Raw genomic sequence first — 26,926 nt, 5'->3', positions numbered from 1 at the left:
TATTAACTACACTTTCTGCTGATGGAGCAGTCATCTTGCCCAACCCTCTGGCTGTTAATATTTTCCTAACCGAACACACCTATAAATATGACCCCTGTGTGTGGGTCTGGTCCTTCACACTGGCCTGGCCTCATGCACCTTTTGAAGTGGACACTCGTTCATATTTTTAGCCAACCTACTTTAGCAGACAATATGCTTCCTGGGCACAGATTACGAGTTTAATTATGGATGTTTCCAAACTGTAGACCATTTTACTTATCTGAATGAACACAATGAGTCCAGTGAGATCCTCCTTCATACTCAGTGATCTCAAGAAGTCTAACCTGACTCAGGTTTATGCCTTTTACTGACAATGGGCTGAAGAGTATTTCAGAGATTAAAGTTACTTCCAATCTACCTCTAGTGACCCGGCTTTATGTGGAAATACCTCATTTTAAAGGTCTCAAGAGAGAAAGACTGATTTACAATGCCTGACTTTCTTTTGATCGTAAAGACAGCATTGATAAGGTCTTTTTCTCTTGAGACCTTTAAAATGTGTTTAAAAAATACTTATATTCTGGGGTTCCACCCCCAGATGCCCTCATTGTTCCTCAGCACTCCACCCCACCCCACCCCACCCTCTCCATTGGGATTTCAGGCCCAGCCCCCTCCGCTCACCCCACCCCCACCTAAAACACATACATACACGCAACACGCACGCACCCACACACTTACCCCTTCTCCTTGCCCTCCGCTTCCTGGTCTTGCAGGGCCTGCCAGCCCCTGCACACACTCGTGTGTGGCAGTGGCATGACGGTTTAATTTAGAAAGACTGTGTTGTGCAAGCGCAGAGCGGTCTTTCTATATCGGTCTTTTAGCAAAAAGATCTTTATAAAAGAGATCTTTTCACTTAGGACCGGCAACCCATCTCAGAGCCAAAGATAATTATACTATTTACCCATTCATATCTATGATTAAACTCATGCAGGGGATCCCCTTCTAAGGTTAGGCAACCAGCATCAATATATTTACCCCAGACCCATGCCATCATGTACCTTTCTTTTGAACTTAACTCGGATCCGTTCTACTCCTGTCTTATCTGCTCCCTATCAGTCAGCTTTCTGTAACCATGGCGCCTGCACCCTACTCCCTCCAAGTACCATGTGCTCAACCCTTTTTCTGTCCTCCATCTTGTAACAAGCTCTGATGGGTCCTTTATAATGCCAGTTCTGCTTTGCTACATGCCACACACCTTGTTGGCATTATCTGCAGCAAACATCTCAATTTTTGTTTCCTCTCAGTAACCTTGCTCACTGAGGATAGCAACCCATTTTTCCTTCACACAGGTCCCCGCAAATACAGCAGGATAACACTTCACAGACTCCACGTCTACTGAAGGCAAAATGGCATTCTTCTCATCTCCATTCCCCGGAATCCCCCAATTTATACAGTGAAATCCCACACTGTACACTGTAACTCTCAATGTATGCTTGTGGGTTTTGCGGTAGGGTGTTTTCTTGCCCTCGACATCCACCTTTCCCCCACTTTCAACATTTAAACCTTGTTCTGCTATCCAATGTTCAGTAACATGGTTATTCTTCCATTGCTGGCTTAAGCTCTCAATACTTTGGACCCTATTCTCTGAGAACATTTTGTTCCAGGGGACAGTAGCACTGTGTTTGACCAGCCATCACTTACCTGATCACGCCTGTGAAGAAATGCCATCTGTGCAAGCAGGGGAGGTGCTAGGTCTGGAAAAGACCTGGGGCTAAGTTGATGTCAGAACTGTTGGGACTGGGGGCTAGCTAGTCTTTTGGCTGTAGCTCCTGAGATTCTATCCGGGGCTACAACCAAAAGATCAGGGGCTATAGCCCCCTTAGCCCCCCCCCTAGCAACGCCCCTGTGTGCAAGTGTACAAGTCATAGGATTTGTAATTTTATCATATGTAAAATGATGCTGGTTTTACTCTTCCAGAAAGTGAGCTCTGCTAATCAGGCCTCACAATCTAAATGCCCGATGCAGACAAAGTAGAGTGCACATGTGTTCTCCTCGCTGAACACTATCTCCTGACATCGCAGAAACTGCCAGGTGGCTTATCTACATGGTAGTCCTAGAGTAACATGTACATTACTGAAACAGCCTGCTGGAATCCAAAGCATTCCATAGCCGTGAGCTGCCCTTAAGACTAAGCCCTCATGATTGAAATTATACATAAATATATATCCCCAAAGACTGGTGGCAGTTTGGCTAAATAGGAATATAAAAGGTATAGCTGATGTGACACAGTGGCCTATTTATTTATTTTTTTACTATGACTCCTACAGTTGTCAGAGCTTTTGTGTATTGCTGTCTGGAGCTGAGGTTTACCCACAACAGGGTTCTGAGCCCAGCCCTCAAGGCTCCCTTTGTTCACTGTCTTGGAGGGATTGGCACATTCTCAGAGGAACAGGACACACTCGAGTGGATAGGGTCAAATCCCTCTCATTGTCCCTTAAAATCATCTCTTAATACCGTCAAGTCCCTCTCTAAACCACCATACACAGATTTGCACCCAATCCACAGCCATATGCAACTCCCTCATGAACTCCAAAATACACATCAGCACAGCCCTCCCCTCAGCTCTCCCACCCACCCCCTCGCAAACATTCAAAGACATGGGACACCTTGCACCTCATCACGCTCACTGCCAAAACAAAACCTGCACACTTCCTGGATGATGCATGCACACCTCACTCTGCATCCAATTGCATGACCACCTTAGATGGTGGTCATGCAAATGGATGCAGCTCAACATTATTAAATCCTGTCTCTCACATGGTACTATCCCCACTGCACTGAAAACAGGACAAATCTCAGCCCTCTTAAAAAAATACGTTGCTCCCCATTACTATCCTACCATACCTCGCCAGAATCATGGAACGCTTTGTAACTATCCAACTGCAACAACACTTCACCACAGTCAACTCAACCTCTTCTAATCTTGGATTTCAGCCTGAACACAGCACTGAGACCGCTACTCTTCACACCATCAATGACCTCCACAGCACCACAAAGGACAAACAGCACTACTCATACTCCTCGACCTCTCGGCAGCCTTCGACACCATCGACCACACCGTTCTACTAGACATACTAGCCCACAGGATGAATCTCTCTGGCACCATACTCGACTGGTTCACCTCCTTTCTCACTGACAGGACACTCTACATGCCCCCTTATGTATCAGATCCCACACCTATCAAGTATATGGTCCCACAAGGTTCCTCCCTATCTCCACTCATCTTCAACCTATATGTTGAATCCCCTGGGCAGACTCTTAGCAAGCACAATGTACATTTACACCAATATGCAGATGGAACACCAATATACTTTCAAATCTCATTCCATTCACAACTCCAGACCCTCAAAATCTGACTCTCCACTATCACCAACTGGATGGCCAGCCACTGCCTCAAACTCAACCCTTCCAAAACAGAACACCTCCTCATCCGCCCGTAAGGCACCAACCTGACCTCCCACCTTGGATCCAAGAATTCACCATAGACAACCTACACATATCCCTCTCCACACCTCTCAAATTCCTTGGCTTCACCATCAATCCCCCTTTCCTTCACAGAAAACATGCGATCTTCAACTACACCTCCTATGCAAAATCAGACATCTTCCTCCTGATGACTTCCGCACTACAGTCCAAGTACTGGTTCTCTCTAAGATGCACTGTGAAAATGTTTTCCTCACTGGACTCCCCAACAGCACCCTTGCCGCACTGCAAGCCAAAAAAAAGGCGGCAGCCAAACTCATCCTCCACCTACCCAAACATTCACACATCACCCCCGCTCTTGCCCAGCACCACTGGCTCCCCATACCCAAGTGAATCGCCATCAAAGCATTCTGCATTGCATTCAAAGCCATCAACCACAAAACTCCATCTCATCCTCATGACAAATGCAAACCCCTCACCCACACAAACACCAGACAATACAGCCAATACCTTTACCTTCAACACGTTTTACTCTGCAAATTCACATGCACACAAAAACAAGCATTTACCCCTGGACACCTATGGCACACAAGACCCTACCTCTCCAAATATGCACTGCATCCTCCATCACCACTTTCAGAAAGAACCTCAAAACACACCTGTTTCCCCACACATAACCGTATCCTCCTCCACTGCTATCACTTGTCTATCCTAATCTTCCTATAATTTCCTGAAAACATTTTGTAACTCCAACCTTATCAATATTTGAACCATTTACGGCGCTCTGAGACCCTCTGGGTAGGGGCAGTGTCAAACAAAAAAGTAAAGTAAATAAATAGATAGGTTGTGTGACGATCCTTCCAGTAGTGTCACTTCTCCCCAGGGGGAGCCCCTTTCCATGAGGCCAGGGAAGTGAGGCTGCTAACCAATAGTACCCCTAGAGGTGGTAACATGCAGGGGGATCTCATGGAGAGGGGCTCCTCTCCTGGGGATAAGGACGCGATTGGGGGACACAGCCCCTTTAAACCGCAATCCTGTAGGCTGATGTTAATGCCCTAACGTTCTACAAATAAGCTCACGTCGATATTATGTGGTATTGTAAAATATCAAACCATCCTAATGTCATAGGTACAGGGTTGAAGAAGAACTTGAGAATGCTACAATCGAGCATGACAAAGTCTCGATCAGATGCTATCAATTGGACTGATGTTATGCTGGGGCCGTCCCCGCTATTTAAACTCAACAGCAAAGAAGGACTGAGTTCTTTGTTGGCTTCTGACCCGTCCAGCCATGGCCCATGCGGTTCTAGTATGCTGAAAGCTATTGTACATCCAAAAGGAGATCTGGTGACCGAGGGGGCCGCATCGAAGGCCATAGGGCTGAACTTGAGCTTCAGGAGACTGCAGCAAGGCACATCTCCAAAGTTGAAGAAAGTAGGAGCGGGACGCCAGAGAAGCATTTAATGAGTCAGTTGGGAACTGGCGCAGTGAACCTGGAAAGACAGAAAGGTGGTGGCGTGACCTGTAGTGGGTGGATTGTCGGATCCGACAACAGTGCCAAGACTGCCTGCCATAGCCTACAGCAGAGCCACGTAGGTAAATGTGTGCAGAGTGCAAGAGACTGTGCTGGTGGCGTGAACTGTCGTGGGTGGACCAAGGGGTTCGACAACTATGCTATGACCACCAGCAGTAACTGGCCAAGGAGAGAAGTAGGCCGCAAAAGTACAGTGAAAGAAGAAGTTGAATTAGAGAAAGTGGACCCGCAACCCCTGGCAAAACCAGTGACAAGTTCCCCTGGAGAAGCTAACGGAAACAGGTATAAGACCAGGAGGGGGCCGGGAAGATGTGAGACTGTAAGACACCAAGAAGCAGCTAAAGTAGTGAATCTCTTTGTAGCACAATTCTCTGGACAGTTCCAGAGGAGTGTGTTGCTGGAGAGTCATGAGGGACTCAGGGAGCATCTTCATGGTTGGTGCTCCAGATAAGATTTGGATGTGGCAATATTAGACCATTTTATAAGTGAGTAAAAATGTTTTAACTGAAAAACAAATGTTTTTGTAATATTTCGTTCTTTGCACCTATTTACTCATGCACATTAAAGGATACATGTTTACTTCTTACAATCAAGAAGTTAAAATAGCAGTTTCTTCCTGTGGTACTATGTGTACTACTGGTCTAAACATATCCATGGAGCTGTGAGGGTGAAAGCAGGGGTGAAATATTCTACATGTCTTTTTCCTATTTTTATTCCCTATTTTTATTTTTTGGGACAATTTGTCATTTTTTAGGAAATAAAAGTGGCCGATACACCCTTTATCTGGGGGGCTGGGGTCGTCCCAGTGGAGGCAGAATAAAGAATATAAAGAAAGTCGAAAGTGTGAAAACCCCTGTGAAGGAATTTTGCTGAAAATGATGAAGAACATTGGGGAACCAGCTAGGAGAACGGAGTCATCCTCCTAGCCCTGCACGGCTCCTATAGAACTGTTTTGTTTCACTTGTGTGTCACAAAAAGCCTGGAACTTTATGGAACTGGAGGTGCTCTAGGGCTGGTGGCGAAAAATGCTTGTGAGGGGCAAGTTCTTAGGGGGCGTAGGGTATGGGCATAGAAGGACTGTCTGAGAGAGTGTGGAGGGGTGTGCTCAGGTAAGTTTAGGAAACAGTGGGAGAGGAGGATGAGCTGAAGAGGCAAGCAAGGGGAGGCAGGGCAGGTGGGAATGGGAGAGAGTTGAGGTTCAGCAGGCTTGGGGTGGGTAGAGGTGGCACAGGCTTGTGAGTTTTTGCAGGGGAGGCAAAGAGAGAGTGGACTGGGTTGGGAGCTGGAGGAGAGAGAAAGATGGTATTCGAGAGGGTAGAAGGGTGGGATCTGGGTGTGAGCAGAGGAGAGGAGTGAAGAGATGATCGGGTCTCATTACATGTTTGGTTAAACCCTGTTGGTAAATCCAGCAGGATACCACCAAACAGAATTACTGGCACCTGGTCTGCCGGAATTCCCAGCATATTACAGATATTGGTAAATACAGTATATCCCCATTCCATGGAGTCCAGTAATACTCCATTGGATGATTTGCCAGTATTACCGGCACAGGTAATACTGGTGCCGGTAATAACGGCAGTTTGTGAAGGTGGAGTGCAGGAACTACCTCCCGTTCCAAGCTGGAAGTAATTCTGGCCACCCAGCAACCGAACTCGGAGTATGCCAGTCCAGAACCATGCTAGTAAACAGAATTACAGGCATGTTAATTCCGGACCACCATACTCATAATGAGGCCTGATGTCCTTCGGGGGGTGAGGTCTCTGTGTTTATGGAGGTGTCTGGGAGGCAAAGGTGTGTACGAGAGTGTAGGTGGGGCTGAGCAAAGGCAGTGTGTTTGCCAAGGTGGTCTGAGCGAAGCTTAGTGATGGGAAATGTGGCTGGTGAAGAGGGGGTGAGGGTGTAAGGTGGAGGGGGAGTGCTGGCTTGGGTTGGGTGCAAAGAGGGTTGTGCGTGTTGAGGGGACCTGAAGTGTTAGGAGAAGAGAAGAGGTGGGGTGTGAAGGGAGGGGCAGAGAGAGGCAGGGGTCTGGTTTCTGGAATGCCACTATGCCGCTCTAATCTGGGATCTGGTAGACATGGTAGGCAGATGCTGCCTGAGGATTTAAACAGAGTTCCCCAGCTCTCGTGTCTCCCATTCCCTCTGTTGCTCCCTACGTACCCTATTTTGTAAACTTCCCTGTTTGCAGACAGGTGACATTATGCCTCTGTCCATTTATGGTTATCAGTTAAATGGATCTAACTACCCACTGCAATGATGAATTAATCCATAATTTCAGAATATGTTACAATGCATCATCTCAAGTCCAAATAAAAAGATTTCAAGCAATATAGTAGTGGACATGGTAACAGTAAAAGCTCACCTGTGTACACCCAGTATGGCTTAGTTGATTCTGCAGTTGATATGACTGGATACACCAACGCTAAGAGAGAAAATCAAAGCATGTTATGTCATTCAAAGGCCTACCACCTCGTGGAAAGATCTGGTCAGTGATGGCAAACAGCAGAACTAATGTCTAAAGAACACAGATATCACCCAACACATATGAAATGTCATGGAGAATGTTGCATGACTAGTCATCTCTGCCAAAGCAATTGTTATTTTCCTGCAATATAATATACAGTCTATCAGGTGACGCTCATGCAAAGCGCTACCGAATTCCCAGACAAGCCACAGCGCTTCAAGGCCAGCTAGGCACTTCATTCATGTTTATAACACATCACATAACGCTGGCATGTTCTTTGCAGTAGTGTATTGATTCGATAGATTCAGCGTTCATTGCTCTCACCATACAGCTGCAGAATGGACCTAAGGATTTATTGCAAGCTCTGGGTTAATTGCCTTCGCAAGGCTACCGACCAACACGCTCACATCAAAGAGCAAGGTGCTGATCTCTGCCAGATGACAGCATTCCACATAGGTGAGAAGCGGTGTCATAGGGCAGACACAGAAGTTCCACCTTGGAAAGAGGGCCTTTTCATACATCTGACTGACTTCATGTTCACCTGCATACCCTGAATAATGCTTGAGTGCTGAACAAGGATGGTTCTAAAAGGTGAGACAATGGCCCTCATTACAAGTGAGCCGGCTCGGATATAAGGTGTTGGTAAAAACGCTACCAGCACCTTTTTGAACCGGCTCATTCCGTGTTTGCCGATAGGGGCTGTCAACCACCGGCAAGCCTGACCCGATGGAAGGTCAGGCCCCTACCGGCAGTACATTCACTGAAGCACTGGCAATGTTAACAACAGTGCTGGTGCTTCAGTGTTCCCATTCCCATGGAGTCTTAACAGACTCCATGGGAATGGTAGCTTACTGTTCTGTGCTGCCCGTAATATCATGCTATTACCGGGTATTACCAGGATATCGGGCATTGGAAATGGTAAGCTAAGGTTGCCGATAGGCCGCCGGTGATACCGAAGCCCTACCGGCAAACTTGTAATGATCCGCAATTTGTATGCGTGTGTTTGCTTATATATTCAGATGGTCTGACAACATAAGCCCCTGTTTATTGTAAAATGGCCATACAATATTGAAACCTTCAACAACTACTTTGGCCCAAGTCTTAGAAAGTGCAAAAAACTGCAGGCAATGACTAAGGAAATATAGCAAGATAAACTGGCAGAAAGGAAAATAAACAGGAAACAGGACTTGTCTTGTTAGACCTCTGCATGGAGCATCATCCTGGTGGCAATACAGACCATGCCAATGCTCTTGCAAGTCCGGAAGGAACTCAGACCTTAATGCCTAGGCGACACTCAGGCTACTTGTGTTCCCATGTCACACCACGCCGCCATGGCCTGGGCATCCCATGCCACATATTGTAAATGCCCCATTCAACATATACAGCGCAGTGTTGCTTCCTAGTTAATTTTGCACTACATAATAGTACAAATACAAATATAGATAAAACAAAAAGAAAACGTTTCATATTAAGAGGTGTGAATATCATTGAATGTATCACTGTGTTTAAGCATCTTTATGCAAAAATGAATTGAATTCAGTGCTTCAGTTTCTTTGCAAATCGTATTTGGAATCAATCTGTTGGGGTTGTGTAGTTTTAATGTTCACCATTACATTACATGTAGGACAGGTGCACCAAATTACAGTTCAGTGTTCTACACCACTGTTAAGGACAACTTAACTGTGGTGTGGAGGGCCTCATTATGGGTTTAGTGGTAATTGTCAGAAAATGATTAAAGGTATGTGACCTTATCACACAAACTCTTCTAGGGTGTTTCTAAGTCTTGAAAGTAGTACAATCCAAGGCAAGATCTCAATGTCCCATGTCAGTTGTGAAATAATCGACCAATCTTGACCTTTAGGCTCACATCATATTGCATTCTGTAGCAACGGAGCGCTTTACAGAGGTATACGACAATACAGATACACATGGAGTGCTTTTCAGAGGTAACAACAGAACAGATATACAGCGGGGGGTAGGATACAGAGAGGCACAGAGGAGGGGTTCAGCTGTACAGCGTGGCGGGAAGGAGAGGGGCAGATGGCGTCTAGCGAGTCAGGTGGTGTGGTGGGCAACGTGAAGAAGTGGGTCTTGAGTGCTTTTCTGAATTAGTACCGCGAGGGGTTGTGGCAGCCTCTCAGCCAATGTGAAGGCTCGGAACAGGGGAATTACCAGCAGTAATCCCCCCACTCCAAGCCGCTTCCCAGTTGGAGGCCGCCATCTTCACCCTTCTGGTGTGGTCTCCCTCCCCCAGTTCCCTCCCTCCCCCCCCATTCACAAAATTCCCTCCCCACCACCAACTCCCACTGACCTTCTTTAAAGTCAATTTCGGGAGCGGACGTGCTGGGAACACTTCTGCCCCAGCACATCCACTCCCGATCTGTGACAGGCCATCATGGAAAGGAAGAAGGGACTCGCTTCTTTCCATGGCGGCCATTTTTTTGTTTACTTTTTTCAATGGCCACCATGAAAAGGAAAAACAGACTTTGTTTTCTCTTCCCCAGCGGCCATTATTTTACATTTTGCACAAAATGCTTTTAGTACCACGGTCTTGCGGGCCGGGGTAATAATAGCAAATAGCCACTCGAAGGGGGGGGATTGTCGGGGTGACATTTGTAACAGCCTGTCGCAGCCTTAAGTGCTGCAGTGAGAGCTGGAGCTCTGCTCTTTGCTGGCACAAGCAGCAGCCATTGTGATATCACATGAAGCGTAATACCGGATTACAGAGCATTTGTGATGTCATTTTCTTATTACAGGTCAGTTGTGATGTCACAACTAGCCTGTTATAAGAACATTATTTCCAAGATTGTATACTGATATTTCAGGCTGTGATGTATTATTTAAGTTCTTTCTCCAAATGTGGGTACCTATCAGTACTCACAATTCAGCCAGGCTGATCCTAGTGTTTCTCGATTCAACTTAAATCAAAGCTCCTCGTTCAATTACAGCTATAATACTAACCATCCCAACACCATTAAAGTATGATACTGTTTTCCTTTCCTACATTTAACGTTCATGGTGTTGTGTCACAGGTACTCATTAAGGCCTGATGTAGGATATTTACCTTCTGCGATGATCAGAGGAGGGTAGTTTAGGTAAGACCAGACCAGCTCTGCAGACAGCTGATTGAGGAGGCTGCTGGAAGCCGTGCCATTCATGAATGCAGCACCATTCCTCACTGCATATGTCAAAGTCAGGGCATTTTCAGCCGTGTTAAATGATGTGCTCACAATCTAAACATCAAAACATAAAAAAGACAGCAATCTTAGTAACAATACTAAAACGGGTATAAACCGAGAAATTGTTCTCACTGTTAAAATTATAGAGAGAATCATCTATGGCGACGCACAATTAACAATATTGTCAAATTGAATAGCACCTTATGCCCACAGATGTTTAAGGGGATGTGTGTTGTCAGCGTGTTTCCAAGACCAACTTTTAATCAGGTGCTTCCCTCCTCCTACAAATGATGCAAGCAAAATCAGGGTGGATTGGGTAAGATCCAAGTCCAGAGATTTAGAACTCTGGCCGAAAAATATATAACTCACAATCATTTTTGATATTTGCTGACACATTTCAGGTAGATCTGAACATTCCTCATGATACAACATATGACATTTGCAATTTCTCACGGTGTGACTCGATAGATTCCTTACTCTAAATAACCTCCCTGCAGTCAGTCCCCCTTAGAAATGTCCATCTGCTTCCCTCGTTTTTATCTACCTTTTAAAAGCCGCGTGAGCAGCTGAGATCTACCTCTCATGCCCGTGTACCACCAATTCATAGAAAGAAATTACTGAGTAATGAATAACTTTGGGGTAGTTTGTTGTGGTAATGTAGGTACATGTTGAGAGGAAGCGATATAGGTTGTGGTTAAGGAAGTGAAGGGGGAGGTACCGGCTGGTAGGGTGGGTTTGTGAGGGGACCCCCTCCCTCATTAAAAGTAAATTACCATGAAGTAAATTACAGTTCAATGATTTCCTTCGCTGAAAGAACTTAGACCGTTCATGCCACATTTAAAATGTGGTAATCTACTCACCACGCGTTACCTGAATAATTCATTTAATGTCTGCATTAGTGGTTTCTAACATGCTCATGTAGGATAGGCTATCATTTCAGAACATGCAGGATAGGACTGAGGAGGGTCTGGCTTAACAGTCATAGATATGGTTCCGGGGAATGAAAATGCAAATGGAGGAGGAAAAACAATCTTCAGAAAGTTAGGCCAAACAGGTGAGTATTGGGGGTTCTCTTGAGGATAGGGTTAACATTTCCATTTTGCAGATGAGGGAAAAAGTTTTGGCCATTAAACAATAACCTGTGGTGTGGTGTTAAGGTTTCTAGTGGAGGAGCAGCAAACCAGAGGAATGAAGGACTCTCAATGGTTCTATATTTTTTGTACTGCAAGATTGAAGGGAGAGAGGCCATAGCAGAGAATTGCTCTGAGGGTGAGGAAATGTATTTGAAAGGTGATCTGAGACGAGCTTGCATGGCATTGTTGTAGGACTTGAGTTTAAAGAGCTATGTAACTGCTTTGTTCTAAATTCCCTGGAGTTTTTCTGTGGTTGGTTGAGGGAGTCTCATGATGTAGAGTTAGTTGGTGTAGTTGAGTCGGCAGCGTATGAAGGCCCTCATCAGGAAAGTTTAAAGGTTGGTGGAGAGGAAGGGCATTAGCCAAACCTCTTTCACTGCAGACAGATATGAGGGACAATATAGGGTTCTTCTTGTCTTCTCCAACAGTCATTATGTTTCTTTTCTGAGCTTGTGGTCTCACCAAATTAAAGAATGACCCACCTTCTGATGGTTGTAGCCAGTGGAATTTCCGATAGGATTACTGAATGTGGTAATTACTACTACTGCATGCAGCAATGCTGGGAATGTGCCTAATTATAACACTATACTACTGCAGTGGTAACAGATGTAGATTGCATTTAAGTACAGCATGTGGTATTTCCTAATAGCTGCATATTATATATATATCAGGCGAGCAGCACTCCACATACAAAAGTGTTCCAATTGTCAAGTAGTAATTACGGGTAACCAACAGCAAACACTGCAATTCCGGTTGTAAGTTTTAAAACAACCTTTATTTTTCTTTTGCAGCAATAAAAAAATCCATTTAGTTCTCCCAGTGAGAGTTTTCTTGCCAGACGGCAGCCTGACGCATTTCGCCACTACCCAGTGGCTTGTTCACAGTCACTCATCACCACAGGAAGTTCGTTTTTATAAAAAACACACACCTCAGTGAAAAACATAGAAAATGTGACTTAGAAACTCAACATAGTGGCTGTTAGCCATTTTGGATGGGCTACTAGTTCGTAAAGTAACTCCCAATGTTACCTGTTTAGTACATATTACACAGGCCAAACCCGGCTTTTAAATCGAAGCAATGTAAACACAAATTCTGGCATTTAGATATTAACGTTTTTGTTTTTAAGCTAGGCAATTGCATATTACACAATCCATGATTGATAAGGCCATGCCTACCCGTACGTGCTACAATATTATTGACCTAGTGTTTATGGACATTTTTAGTTTTGACATGTTACTCCAATTTCGAGACCATGAATAGTTTCACCAGGTCATTAGTAATGAATAAGTTAATCATCATTTATGTATTTTAAAGAACAGTATTTGCCAAGTGCACCGGCAGGGAATAGGCTCATCCCTTGGACATAAAAAAGTTAATATGTTGGCCAGAAATCTGCAAAAAATACTTGCAAACAGAGATAGTATTTCAACATGTGTATCACCAAATCTATGAAAATATGGATGATTCAAATCAAAGTCTCAATTAGTAAACAGTGTTGTATGCATGTAAAGTGCATAGTGCATATCCATTGTATTCAAAGATATTACCATATACATTGGTGTTTTTCATGTGCAAAAAAATGCATTCCTATGATAATAATAGTTTCACATTAAAGAGAACAATAAAGTGCATAGTGCAAACTACTAACATTATATAAAATGCTTTGATACGATAAAAGTATTTTTGCATAATACAACACAGAGAGCAGATTTTCTAACAGTATCACATATATATAAATACTACCTCAAGTAATACATTAGCAATAATGCATTCCTATATTTGCTATTTCGGGCATAATAACATCAAAATTTGTATAAGGGAGAAACATGTTCTAAAGTGCCAACTGCATATATAAAACAAAAAGTAACAAAGTCCTTACACTGAGCTGAAATTCTAATCACACTATTTAAAAACATCAGATACCTTAAAAATTTATAAAAGATACCATTACTCCAATATCATGCCAGAATTGTGTTATCAACAATTAAAATGCCTCCTTATATACACCGATTCGCCAAATCAATTCAATATTTGAGTCAGATTATAAGTCACCATACAAAGTGAAAGATAAAAAGTGATAAGTAAAAAAGGAAAGAAGGAAACCTTCGCACATGAAGTCAAACATATTCGGTTACAATATAAGGTCATTAAAATAGATGGGCTACATGGGGTACTGAATCATATAAAGTATAGTCCTTATGTCCCCAAAAAGGTGTAGAGCTCCTCATCAATATTATGTCCCACCGGGGTCTTATTCTCGAAGTCTAAGATATATTTAGTCTCTTCTTGTCGGAGTATTCTCTCATTATCACCTCCCTTGGGACCTGGAATGACCTTATGTATGCCAAAAAACGTAAGATGGGCCGGGTCGGCATTGTGCATTTCTGAAAAATGTTTAGCCATGGGGTAAGAGCAGTCCTTGTTAATAATGGCTCTAACATGTTGCAAGATACGTACTTTGAGCTTGCATTTAGTACTTCCCACGTACCATTTGAGACATGGGCACATCAAGACATACACCACCAGTTCAGATTCACATGTAATTTTGCTGTTAATATAGACCAGATGTTTCAATATTGGATGCTCATAGCTTTTGCAGTTCCTTGTGTATTTGCAAATCTTACACCTGGTACATTTAAAGAAACCAACTCCTGTAGAGGAAAGCCAATTGCTATTCGTATCATTCCTTTCCGCAACCATATAGCTTTTCACCAATAAGTCTTTTATGGAGGCACTTTTTTACGAAAGGTAACATCGGGATGATTGTGTAACATACCCCCTATGTCCTTATCTGCTTTCAGTTTTCTCCAATACTTGTTAACTATTCGTTTGATGATACTGGAGTGGCTTCCAAATGTCAAAATTAACCTCTTCTTTTGCTAGGTCCTTCTTGGATGTTATTAACATTTTGTGTCTATCCATTTCTCGGACCTTTAGGTATGCCCTTTCAATTATCTTTTTTGGGTACTGTTGTTGCTGGAGGTTTTGCGCCGTTACTTTGCTGGCTAGATCAAAATCCACAATTTTGCTGCAGTTGCGTCTAATGCGGAAAAATTCTCCATATGGAATGCTCCATAAAAGAGTCTTGGGATGGGCACTATTTGAGTGTAACGGAATGTTGGCACCTGTGATTTTTCTGTGAAGGCAGGACTCAATTTTTTGCTCCTCTATCTTGACTTCTACATCCAAGAATATGATGGACTGGCGGCTGTGGTGGTCTGTGAACCTAAGATTTACATTGTTGGTGTTAAGTAGTTTGACAAATTCACACCACAGCTCAGCGGAGCCGTCCCAGATTACAAATAAATCATCAATATAACGGAGCCACAACACAATTTTCTCATTATATTTTTCGTTAACTTCTGCCCATACTGTCGTTTTCTCCCAGTATCCCATCATTAAGTTCGCATATGATGGTGCAAAAGTCGTACCCATGGCAGTTCCTTGGGTTTGGCGGAAAATTTCATTATTAAATATGAAAACATTGTTCTTTAAGCATATGTTGATCATCTCTAAGATAATCTGAGAATGTTGTAAATGATTCAACAATCTTGTGTTGAGGAAATTTCGACAGGCGGAGATCCCATCATCATGTTTGATAGATGTGTAGAAGGACACAACGTCCATGGTTGCCATCAAATAGGTGGGTTCCCAAGGAAGTTCGGCAATTTTCAGTAGAAAATCTGTTGTGTCCCTGACATATGATGGTAATGTCGTTACGAAAGTGCAAAGAACCTCATCTATAAACTGAGACATGTTCTCCAAAAGTGACCCGCACAATGTCACGATGGGTCTGCCAGGTGGCTTAAGAGGGTTCTTATGGACCTTTGGGAGGAAGTAAATAGTGGGAATTTTTGAGTTCTTGGAAAATAAGAATTTCACCATTTCCTCCTCAAGAATGTCTGCCTTTTGCCATTTAGTTAGGAAAGTCCATACATCGTTTTCTAATTGCTTAATGGGATTGATCTTTAATCGTTCATAACAATTTACATCATTCAATTGTTTATAAGCTTCAGCAATATAGTCCCTTTTGTTCATGATGACTATATTACAACCCTTATCGGCTGGTTTTATTATGTATTTGTCCAGCTTTGCAATTTCTGTTAACACTTTCTTTTGTTTTTTCGACAGGTTGCTTTCATGTTGTCTGTGAGTTTTTCTTCTCTCTTCTTTCATGTCATCTATAACTGCATTGGCGAATGCTTCGATGTGACTGTTCTGGGCACTTAGCGGATTGAATTTTGATTTGCATCTTAGCTTGCTAGTTGACGGCCAATCTGTGCAAATCCCCAATATTTCCCAGTTAGTACCAGACTCATTCCTTTCTGTATAATTTTCCTGTTCTAAATCGTCAAGAGTTATCAGGGTATCCATTTATGCAATGGTGATTTCTGTCCTTCCCTCTAAAATGTCTTTTGGCTTCTTTTTATATGTACAAGTGGCAAAAAACTTCTTGAGGCGCAATTTGCGAATAAATCTGTCCAAATCTATCCTGGTTTCTACATAATTAAAACTGGAAAGTGGACAGAAATTAAGTCTCAGTTTCAAAATGTGTTTCTCTTCAGTAGTAAGAACATGATCGGATAGATTAATAATCTGTTGTTTGTTGGTGGCGTCTCTAACATCATTAGTTATTTCCCAGAGCGCAGCGATCTTGATGGCAGAGAGCTGTCTGAATTTATTGGGTTTTTTTCCAAATATGATTTATTGGTGAATTTGCTAGGTTACAACATACTTAATCAATTTATCATTTGCTGTCATACATCCACCGTATGGATTTTCTGTTTTTCACTCCCTCGCCCTTTTCAATAACTTTGAAATCCCCTTTCCAACCAACCCCCCATCCTCTGCCCCTTTTGCATGTATGTCTTGTGTGGCTCCAGGGCTGCCACATCCAAGGTACCTTGGTCTTCCATAAGTTCATTACTACCTTTATCAAGAACTTCCCTACCATGTTCCTCCTTGGGGTCCTCATCTCTTCCCTAGGGTCTCAATTGGGGCACACCTGTTGCCCTCATTCTCTCTTCCCCCAGAAACAAAATTCAATTGCTTCCTCAATATCATTACTTTCCCTCTTTGTGGCTGGAGTATTCAAGTCACTCTCTCCATGTTATATCCCCCACTCCACCTGTGTCGTCCCCTGCCCTTCCACCTGTAGCCTCTCCGGGTCATATTTTTCAAGGAAGGCCACCTGTTCTATAGCCCTTGTTGGGGTCTGATCATGTAGTTGCCTGGTTAGTTCCTCCATTCTATATAGGTGCTATGCTTTCGAGGCCCATTCTCTTTCATTGGGGAGCCCCTCTCTCTTCCGTCCCCCGGCCAAGCATTCCCTAGCTGCCAGTAGTAGGTAGTGTGGCAAATGTGGAAGCTTCAACCATTCCCCATCCACTGTCTCCATACCAAACAGCACCAGAAGGGGGTCCAGGCACCGGTCTATTCCCTCCAGGCCATTTATCCATCCCAGGATCTCCTTCCAGTACTTCTGCACCTTGTCGCATCCCCACCACATGTGCCAGTAATCAGCCATTTTCCTGCATTTCCTCCAGCAATGAGGAGCTGCCCCCGTGAACATCTTTGATACCCTCACTGGGTCCCACTGCCACCTATATAGGAGCTTGATACCGTGCAACTTGTATTGGCAGGCTACAGGTGTACGGTGGGCATTCACACACAATCTCCTCCACTGTTCCATCAGCATTTCAAACCCCATGTCTCGTTCCCATTTTTTGTTATGTGTGTGAATTTCTCCCGCTTGCGCCTCCAACAACGCCTGGTACATTCTGGATATGATGCCCCTTGTCCCCCTCTCTGTGTGCAGTAATATCTCCGTACATGTCAGCTCTCTTTTCAGCTCTACCTTCCATTCTTCCAACATTAGTGCCCCCTTGAGCTGTAGGTATTTAAATACAACGATGTTCCCTATCCCCAGGGTCTCCTCCAGGTCTGCTATCTCTACGAATCTCATATTATATCTTTAACTTTAAAACAAATACATCTATTTCCTTTCCTGCTTTGAAAATGCTAATGGATTCTGTACAGCAGTGGACAAACCTGTTGATCTGGAAATGTAACCCAAGTCAGAGAAGGGTCAATATTGACCCTTCTCTGTATTTCATTGCAAAGGGGGTCAAAAGGTGGCATCTGAGATTACATTTGTACCACCTTTGAAGTTCCCCTGCTCGTTCGTTTTCCTTAAGTTGAAGGAATGCAGAGACAACTTCCTTGATCGAAAGATAGATGTTTTTATATCTTGGGAGGGTATAATATTTGTACCTGAACCTTTGCCCTGGAGGTTAATATTGGAGTAATTTCTATGATGTTTTTGACCTGATAGTTTGTCAGTATTCCTAAGAGAAGAGCTTGTAGGAATTACAGCATAGCCCATAGTCAGGAAGCAAGTAAAGACAGGCAATATTTTGAGCACTTGCTGAATTTAACCATACCACCAAACCCATAATGAGTGTAACGTTTCTACCAGTGGAAAGATGCCTCTTTATCTCTTGTCATTGATGGTGCTTACAATGCCCCTTCAGCTACCTTACTCAATAGAGATATGCTTTCTTCTTAGTCCATTGAAGAGAGAACCTATAAAAACATATACAAACATATAAAAAGGCAATTATTTTCATCTAGTTAAGGCCTCATGGCTGAATTTTATTTGTATCTCATAGGCACTAATAATGGCAAATCGCAATATACTTGGACTAATGGTCGATACAGTAGCTATATAGATTTGATCTTTGTCAACAGTGCTGTAATGGACCATTTCTTGTGTTTTTGTGTTTCTCCGGTCACCATGAGTGACCATGCTATGCTTGAAATAGATCTAAAAGTGAAGCCTCAAAGACACAAAATATATTGTTAAAGAATCCGACGGTGAACCTCCAGGGTAACAGGCTACGCTGGTCAGCCGCCAGCATCACTAGTTTTAATTCTAAACTGGCGGCACTGAGTGCTTCGGGCATTGACATCTTGCAAGACTTAGATTGGGTTGTGAAAAGGCTGGGACCTCCTCGTCACATTCTTGCCCATAGCCAACTGGCCAGGCATGGACAGCTTCATGACAGAGGGATTGCGCAGAAGAGGAGAGAGCTAACCAGCGTACTACGTACATTAAAAAGATGTCATTCAACTCAGGAGATTGTTAAGCCAACCTTGAGGGCAAAATTGCCTGCGCACTACAAGAAATGGTTGCGCAATTACTGATTCAATACAGCAAATGTGGAATGGAATTTTGTAAATAGACTGATAAAAACGGGGGATACAAAAATGTTCTGGCACATGATTCGTACTCATAGAGCAGGCCAAGCAGCTGTCCGTGGTATCTCTGAAAGAGTGTGGGCCGACCATATCAAGGAACTCTATTGGGATATTTATGAACCGGTCGACACACTAAAAGTTAAAACAATGACCGGTTCTGTGGTATGGAAACATATCAAAGAAGCTGACATCGTGGAGACTATTAACGAGTTCAGAAATTCCAGTGCAGTTGGCCTAGACGGCATGTGGAATCTTATTATTAAGAGTAATCCTGAGTACTGAGCTGCAATATTAAAATCTCTATTTCTGCATGTATGGGAAACCAGTAGGTTCAATGCTCCTGGCAACAATCAGTACTGTTCCCTATTCATATGAACTTATGAGAAACTACAGACTCCTAGCGGTGCTTGACTCTAGCTCAAAGATTTTTTCTAAGCTTCTGTTACAATTGCTCACTGCATGGACTGAAACCAACGGCCTTCTCCATTTGACCCAAACTGGATTCAGGGAAAAGAGCAGTACTACACATTCCATATGGGTGCTACTTACTTTAATTTCAGACACTTTCTAGGATTCCAGTAGGGTACTTTATATTTGTTTTGTGGATTATAGTTTTGCTTTTGACCGTATCGACCGATCCAAATTCTGGGAAAAACTGGGCCATAGATCCATCCATTTTGTATTTTCTTAAATTGCTTTACAGTTATACATCTGTGAGACTTCGTACCTCTCAAGAGGGCAAAATCACTGACCCATTCTTGACTAACAGGATTTAAGAAGGGATGCATTAACACAGACTTGGCAGAGGGGTACTTCCCTGCCTAACGTATGCAGACAACACAGTCCTTTTTGATCGTACTGCAGTCGGCTTGAAATGCCTGCAGGATGCTTTGTACAGCTATGCAGAAACCAATGGTCTCCGGATCAATGCTCAGAAAACCAAGATCATGACTGTTGGTAAGAGAGCCTATGGGAATCCGACATTTGTCTGGTGACTGGGTGGCATTAAGCCAGAGCAACTAAGGGAATACAAATATTTGGGCATTACCATGGTTACCTACTTTAGAGGCTAAGATCTTATGATCACTTATGAGAACTACCTAGTGCTGTACCAGTGGAGGCGATCAGACTGGAGCTAGGACTCCAGTCTTTGTTCTTCCTCAGGGAGGTCGCAGTCTGCATGTTCTGGGCCAAGATTAAATTCAGCAACCCAGCTGAAACACCTCTTCTTGGCCTTGGTCTGGAGCATGCACAAAGGAAAAGCAGTTCCATTTGGTTTAAAGAGATGGAGGCTGAAGTGTTAAAACATGTCACTGACATCAGTATGAATGAATCTCTTATAACAGCTGTCGATTTCTATTTACCTGAGTTCAAAAAGAAAACTAGAGACTTTGACCGAACAAAATATCTGGCTCACTTGGCTGAGTGACATAAATATCTTTCATACTCTCGACAAGGCAGGTTCACAGAGAGTCCTCGAAGTTATTTTCACCCGAGCTCATACGATTCATTTTACATTTAAGATTCGATATTTGACCAGTGTTGGGGAACACAGATGCCTGGAGAGATATTCCCAGAGAACAGTGATTATGTAGATACTGTTCAAAAAACATAGAAACAGCACCCCATGTTCTGACTCAATGTATCTCTCTGAGTCTATTGTACAAGAAGGGTTATGCTAAATATTACAACATCGAATCTGACCAATCCAATTCTGGAGTGCTATATTTGCTGCAGAATCATTGGTCACAACCGCCGCAGCACTCCATATTTGGCAGATTGTGTAAGTCAAACTGATTGCCCCTCAGCAAGCTTAAATTGGACCGAACTATTCTTTTTAGTGGGGTCTGTTGGCCACAAGTACCAATATCGTACTATTTTAATTGAAGAACAATCAAATACATTTTTTTTATTGTTTTAGACTACCTGGGAACTATAGGGCTTATTTATTAAATGATTAATATGATGCTATGGATGTATTAATGTATAATGCTGATGAATTTCTGTATAATAATGTAATTATTTTAACAGTGTAGTGTGAAAGGTCGTTTTTTGACCATATGCACTTAAATACAAAAAAAAGAATTTATACAAAAATAAGGCCTCATATCATCGCTGAAACCTCAAGAGCTGTATTGCGTGAGAAAACCACTCTAAAAGGTTTTCGAATATGACTCATTCCATTTTTAAAAACAGACTAATATTAATGTGGGGAGAGGGTGTAATACCGGAGGGGAAACGTGCCTCGTTGTGGTAGCTATTCTTTGGCAAACAGAGTAGTATGTTTTATTTTTATTTAGTGTTTTAAAGTACTGTTTTATTAATCAAGTGGAATGGTGCAGTGAGTGCCAGGGCTTGGAGCTACCATATTCAACCCACTGTATTATGGTGTTGCCTCTTTTTAGTAACTTATTATGCAATTCTTCAGAGAGGAGCCTTCACATATATATGTTTTCGAACGTTAATTTGGTTACTTTTTCCTAGGCTTTCTCTTTCATTATTCCCACCTTTTACATGGACTTTATAATTATAGTTGAATCGTTAGCACTTCTTGATTTTTACTTTGGGTCATGTTTGCCTAGAATCTGATTAACATATTCAGCAAAATACATAATACGTAGAATTGTGAGAATGAATGTTGATGTATGCCTGTGAGCTCAAAATTCCTATGCCGTGCCAATGCATGGGGACCCTGTGCTTTTGTTGTTCCTCGTGGATTTATTGAATCGTTTCCCTGATGAGACCTTATAATAGACATCATTATGGCACGCAAATCCCTAGAAACGCCCCTGACAGTCCTGAAGCCTCTCAAGGTTACGGTGCCCCAAAGGTGCCCTACGCCAGCCTTCTCGTGTAGCTGGATGTGTGGCCAATGCTTGAAGGGAATCATTATGGGGTACACCCGGGAATGTCCACAGAGGAAAGCAGTGATAAGCTAGGTCCATGATAAATAAGTAGGTGTTGTTTGGGTATTTACCCAGCCATTGAATGCCCAATGACCATGCTAATCCCGATGGCCGTTCCCACCCAGTTCCTGCGCTTCCCCACCCAAAAACACATCCTCAAGGGAACACTTTGAGCTCACTGTAATCAAGCCTTACCATCAAACATTGTGCTGGAAGTGCCTGCCAGTGTTTTTTTTAAGTCTTCTGAGCTTTTTGAGTCTCCTGAGTATAATGGTTTTATTCACATTGTAAACCCCTCAATTGTTTTAATAAAAATTAACCAGGAAAGCCTTCAGCCACTCGATTTACAAGCACTCTGTTTGTCCTTCACTGAATTCCTGTTAAAAACAAGCATTTTCGGCCTGTGTATAAGTATTAGGCATTTGTCAGGCACTGCTATTAGATTACCAGATACTCTCACCATTTTGCACCTGGTACCATCAATGGCCGGTTAATACCACTACGGCTGTGCCTGGCAAGTCTTTGCCATGACTACACAAAAGCCCAAACTGTTGGCATTGTCAATGCTTGTTTTTTTTTCTGTAGTTGCTACAGGAATGCAAGTAGGTAGATAAGGATGACCTACTGGGATAGCCACTCTTCTGGGAACATTCAGCAGCCAATGCATTGCATTCATGCATCACACACACAGCATTCTACACTGATGCATGTGCTACATAGACCAAAGAACGCCTGGCCAAACGCTGGACATTATTTCCTACGACACACAGTGATTGGGATATACACAATATGCAAGTACTAGCCTCATCCTCTTGATGTTAGAAATTGTGTTATGCCCTCCAGTACCTGGCTCTGGAATACGTTCCCACTCTTCAGCGCCCAGTGTACATTGTTCAATCCAACAATGCTATTTTGTAAAGGGCCTCGCCCTAGTACTGCCTCCCCTTTTCTAATGCATACTGTGTATGTCATTTCTGTTTCAAACAACACCATATTCTTCAATAACCACAAATACACATTGCCATATGTGCCCGTGGCTACTGACTGAACCAACTAATTGTGAACAGGGCAAAGCGCTGGTCTCGAAAGCTGGTGGACAGAACGCTGGCGGTAACCACAGAGAGAAATAATGAATCCAAATAATCAAAAATATGTAAAATGTCTCCTCTGCAAAATATAGGTGTTCTAGGAAATATCTCAGCAGATTAACATGCTCTCTAATGGAGGCCACACAGATAGAATCTCAGGCTAAGAATGACCAGCAATTTAATCGAAAAAAAGATAAAGGAGCCCCAGTGTATGGAAATCATTTCTATTATACAATAAGATATTGTTGCCTGCTAGGAACTCACTGTATAATCGATTGCATGACCATGACTAAGGGAACAAGTTCAGAGTTAAAGCAGTGGATGGTTGAGATGCACTCAATCCTAAAAAAAATTGAGGCGACGGAAGATGAATTAAGGGATTTCTGCAGCAAGTAAAAAAGAAGCTTTGCCAAAGGGATTAGATCAAAGCAAGGGAGGAAATCATGAAATATAAGATATTCCAGTTCTTATTGAATTGAAAAAAGTGTAGGCTTTATCACAATTTTTCTCAGTAAATCTTATAAACATTGGAGATATAATTAAGATTGAACCTTCTCCCTACATGGGAAATAAGATGTATAAGATTGAATTCAACGGAGGTGCCAAAGTTCTGTAGATATTGTGGGCAGGACTCAGAAGACAAAACACTGCAACATCTTTTCATGGGTTGCCCTCATCTTCATCATCAACGCACAAAGCACTTAATAAGGTACATAGATACTTTTTAAGATATGGAGGTTTCAGAGATCTGGAAATCAATAATAAGTGCTAATCAAATGTACTTATGTATAGAGGATGTTTTAACTGAATGATATGATCTGTAGTTTCTTTCTTTTCAGGAAGCTGACGATCATATATAGTTTTATAAAACTCCTTGTAGATTTATTGTGTTTGTAACCAGGATATTAATATGAACTGTTTCTCTCTGTGAAAGATATCGTCAAACCAAAACAAAAAATAAAATAATACAAATTAAAAAATTATAGATTTGACAACTTGACTATGCTATGCAAGTGCCCGGTCGGTCTGTCTCACGTCACCTTCACTTTTCTGATTAAGGAAAATATAGAAGCTACTATACCACTACTCATATTTATTCTTGAGCTATTCAAATGGAGAGCTAGTGTACAACAATATAAGATATCCTGCCAATAAAAGAAAAATATAATAGCCACTTCTCCAGCACTTTTTGAAGAATTTCTTGAAATAATAGCGGAAATCCTCCCAAAATCCTCATAGAAGCTGCATGTAAATAGAAATCAATTTTGACCGAAGAGAAGAAAATGCAAAACAATCTATGAAGGGAACCTTATTTTGTACATGTCATCCACTTGTCTGTCTGACGTCCCTGTCTCAAAAACATTCAGAGATGTGTTGCTCCATTTTCCATCAACCACATGCCAGGTCCACAGTTTCACTGTGTTTTTCATTATTTCTACCAATTTACCAGCACCCTGATTGCCCTCTGTGACCCCGGTATTCTTATGCCGCTAAGGTAATATGCAACCACTCAGAAAACACGGAAAGCCCACATGGCCATTGAGTCCTCAGCCCTGGATATTCACACAAGTTAAAAGGGCATTACGTTGTGAAGTGGGCACTTCACAACATAATGCCATTTTCCCCCTTTGTGAGTATCCAGGGTTGAGGACTTAAGGCCCATGTGGGCTTTCTGTGTTTTCTGAGTGGGGTTGTTCTGTTATGGTAGGCATGAATTCATGGTAAAAAACAATCCCACCTAGAAGGCTGTAATACCTAGGCCCACAAATGTGGTCTGTGAAAACTTGGTTGTTCTGTTGCTAAATTCTTGCCAACGCTCAGCATTGTCAGAAAAAGGCAAGCAAAGGTAGTAGATAGACAAGGTTCTTTTTCTTGGCATTTCCCCGTCTCATAGACTCTTCACAGCCCCTGACACATGCTTCCAGACAAAGATTATTTTACCCTAGAGGTGGCAAAATGTACAGTGCACATAGAATATTCTCAAATGTTACATTTTTCAGATGGACTAAATGAAGGAGGAAATACCAGAAGTCCTAAAACGGCATTCCCAGAAAATTGTGTAGGCAGTGGCTATTTGGGCTTTCTGCTGCCCTTATGCCCAACTAAGTGTATGCACCCCCTTCTCCACAACTTTACTCCACCTCTTCCAGATTCTGCACCTTCACCAAATTTCACCCCTTCAACAGACTCTGTCCACAGTGGCCAAACTACACCCCTTCACCACCACTGTGTCCCATTTTGGCTCCTTAAAACATAAGGACGTTTTTTAAGACTGAGAGGATTAGAAAGTTAGTGCTTACACTGTAATACAAGCCTGTTATGTTATATGTTATGTCAGTTGAAAGTGTGTCTTCAGGTCTCTGCTATTACCACTCTGTAGCATACAGATAATTAAAGCTGCTGTAGCACAGATTATACAGCAAATGTCTACAACCAGCTCACCTTGACAGATCGATGGCTCCAAATGGGAGGACCAATGCAGCTGGCTGGGAAGGCTCCCCTGCGAGAGCCCTGGCCTCTCCACCCAGGGTAAAGTGACCCAGGGGAGAGAGCAGGACTCCCAGGGAAACCCTCTCAGGGAAGAAAACCCTGGACGAGTTCCACTAGTGCGGATCGGGAAGAAGTTTGAAGAGTAAGCATCTCCGAAGGCAGAACCAGGATGTCACTCAGGAGGCTTCTTCTAGGTACACGGGACAGGAAGAAAATAGAAGAAGGTTAGAGGAGAGATCAAGGGGAAAGAAGAGAATGGGAAACAGAAAGTAATCCTCTCACCAACGAAGGAACGAAGTTGGAGGAATAATGTTCAGTGCTGGAGATCGGAGGAGTAGTGAAGCTTCGGGAGACTCTGGAAGGAAAGCAGCAAGTAAGAATCCTAATCGAAAGGAAGGGGGAGCCCTCACGGATCTGAACTTACTTTAATGGAAGTCTGGCAGGAACGGGAATCAAATAGGTCTGCCAGCGATGGCAGACTGAGAAAGAGGCGGGAGAATGCTGCAGTGTGAATCTGGATAGGGGATGCAAAACAGGGTTAGAATGAACAGTAAGCACAAGAGGAAATAACTAGCAGAAGTGAGAAGGAGGTCTCAGAAGCGAACTCACGGAGCGCCAAAGGCAGAAGCGACGCAAAGCACTGTCCGCTTCGATTCTGGATAAAGGATCACGTGAGCAGTTGGCCGTACGTCAAATGAACGTGTAACAACTGGACCTCTACAAGCAGAATGGGGAGAATCACGGGCATCCATCTTGGAACTGTTCGTAAGTAGAGTGCTGCACAAGCGGGTCCGTGCCCACAAAGACCAATTGCGGCGATGTGTAACAGTATGCCCCCTCCTCCGGGAGGACGCCCCGGGTTTACCCAGATGAAGTAAAAAGAAACGCCGCACCAGACGAGGTGCGTGAACCCCAGAAGCCGGTTCCCAAGTTCTTTCCGCAGGCGAATAACCCTTTCAGTCGATCAGAAACTGCAACCGACCACGTCGGAAGCGTGAGTCACAGATAGCCGCCACTTCAAACTCGGGACCACTGTCCGTGAGCACCGCAGGTGGTAGAGAACCCCCATTTCGGTGAAAGTGATCCCGCACCACCGGTTTGATCTGAGACAGGTGGAAAACCGGGTGGATCCGAGACCAGGAAACCGGTAAGGAAAGTCTGACATCAGCCGAACCTATCTTTGATAGAACTTGAAATGGTCCAAAGTACCTGAGAGACAGTTTAGATGGAACCAAATGACGAGGAAGGAATTTGGAAGCCAACCAAACTGAATCACCGACGGTAAATTCCATAATGTCACGACGGTGCAGATCAGCATTCCTTTTTGCTCGATCCTGAGCCTTCTGTAAAGACTGCTTAGCCAGTTTCTGTCCTTCGTGGATGTCAGCAATTAGTGAATCAACACCCGGGCAGCCAG

At 43.1% G+C, this 26,926-nt stretch overlaps 1 protein-coding gene across 3 annotated transcripts in view; it reads right to left on the bottom strand.

The window, feature by feature from the left end:
• The window catches only part of KIAA1549L (KIAA1549 like), a 739,655-nt gene that overhangs the window by 279,763 nt on the left and 432,966 nt on the right, over positions 1 to 26,926 (bottom strand). For all 3 annotated transcript variants that reach the window (XM_069623580.1, XM_069623581.1, XM_069623582.1), the window contains 2 exons: positions 10,518 to 10,686; positions 7,352 to 7,411 (listed from right to left, as the gene is read on the bottom strand). In XM_069623580.1, coding sequence (XP_069479681.1) covers positions 7,352 to 7,411; positions 10,518 to 10,686 — 229 coding nt within the window. The remainder of the gene's footprint in view (positions 1 to 7,351; positions 7,412 to 10,517; positions 10,687 to 26,926) is intronic.

The sequence above is a fragment of the Ambystoma mexicanum genome, chromosome 11 (assembly GCF_040938575.1).
Source record: "Ambystoma mexicanum isolate Mex_15411 chromosome 11, UKY_AmexF1_1, whole genome shotgun sequence".
In the NCBI taxonomy this organism is placed as follows: domain Eukaryota; kingdom Metazoa; phylum Chordata; class Amphibia; order Caudata; family Ambystomatidae; genus Ambystoma; species Ambystoma mexicanum.
The sequence above is the reverse complement of the archived record's forward strand: the minus strand, read 5'-3'. Positions and strand labels throughout refer to the sequence as shown.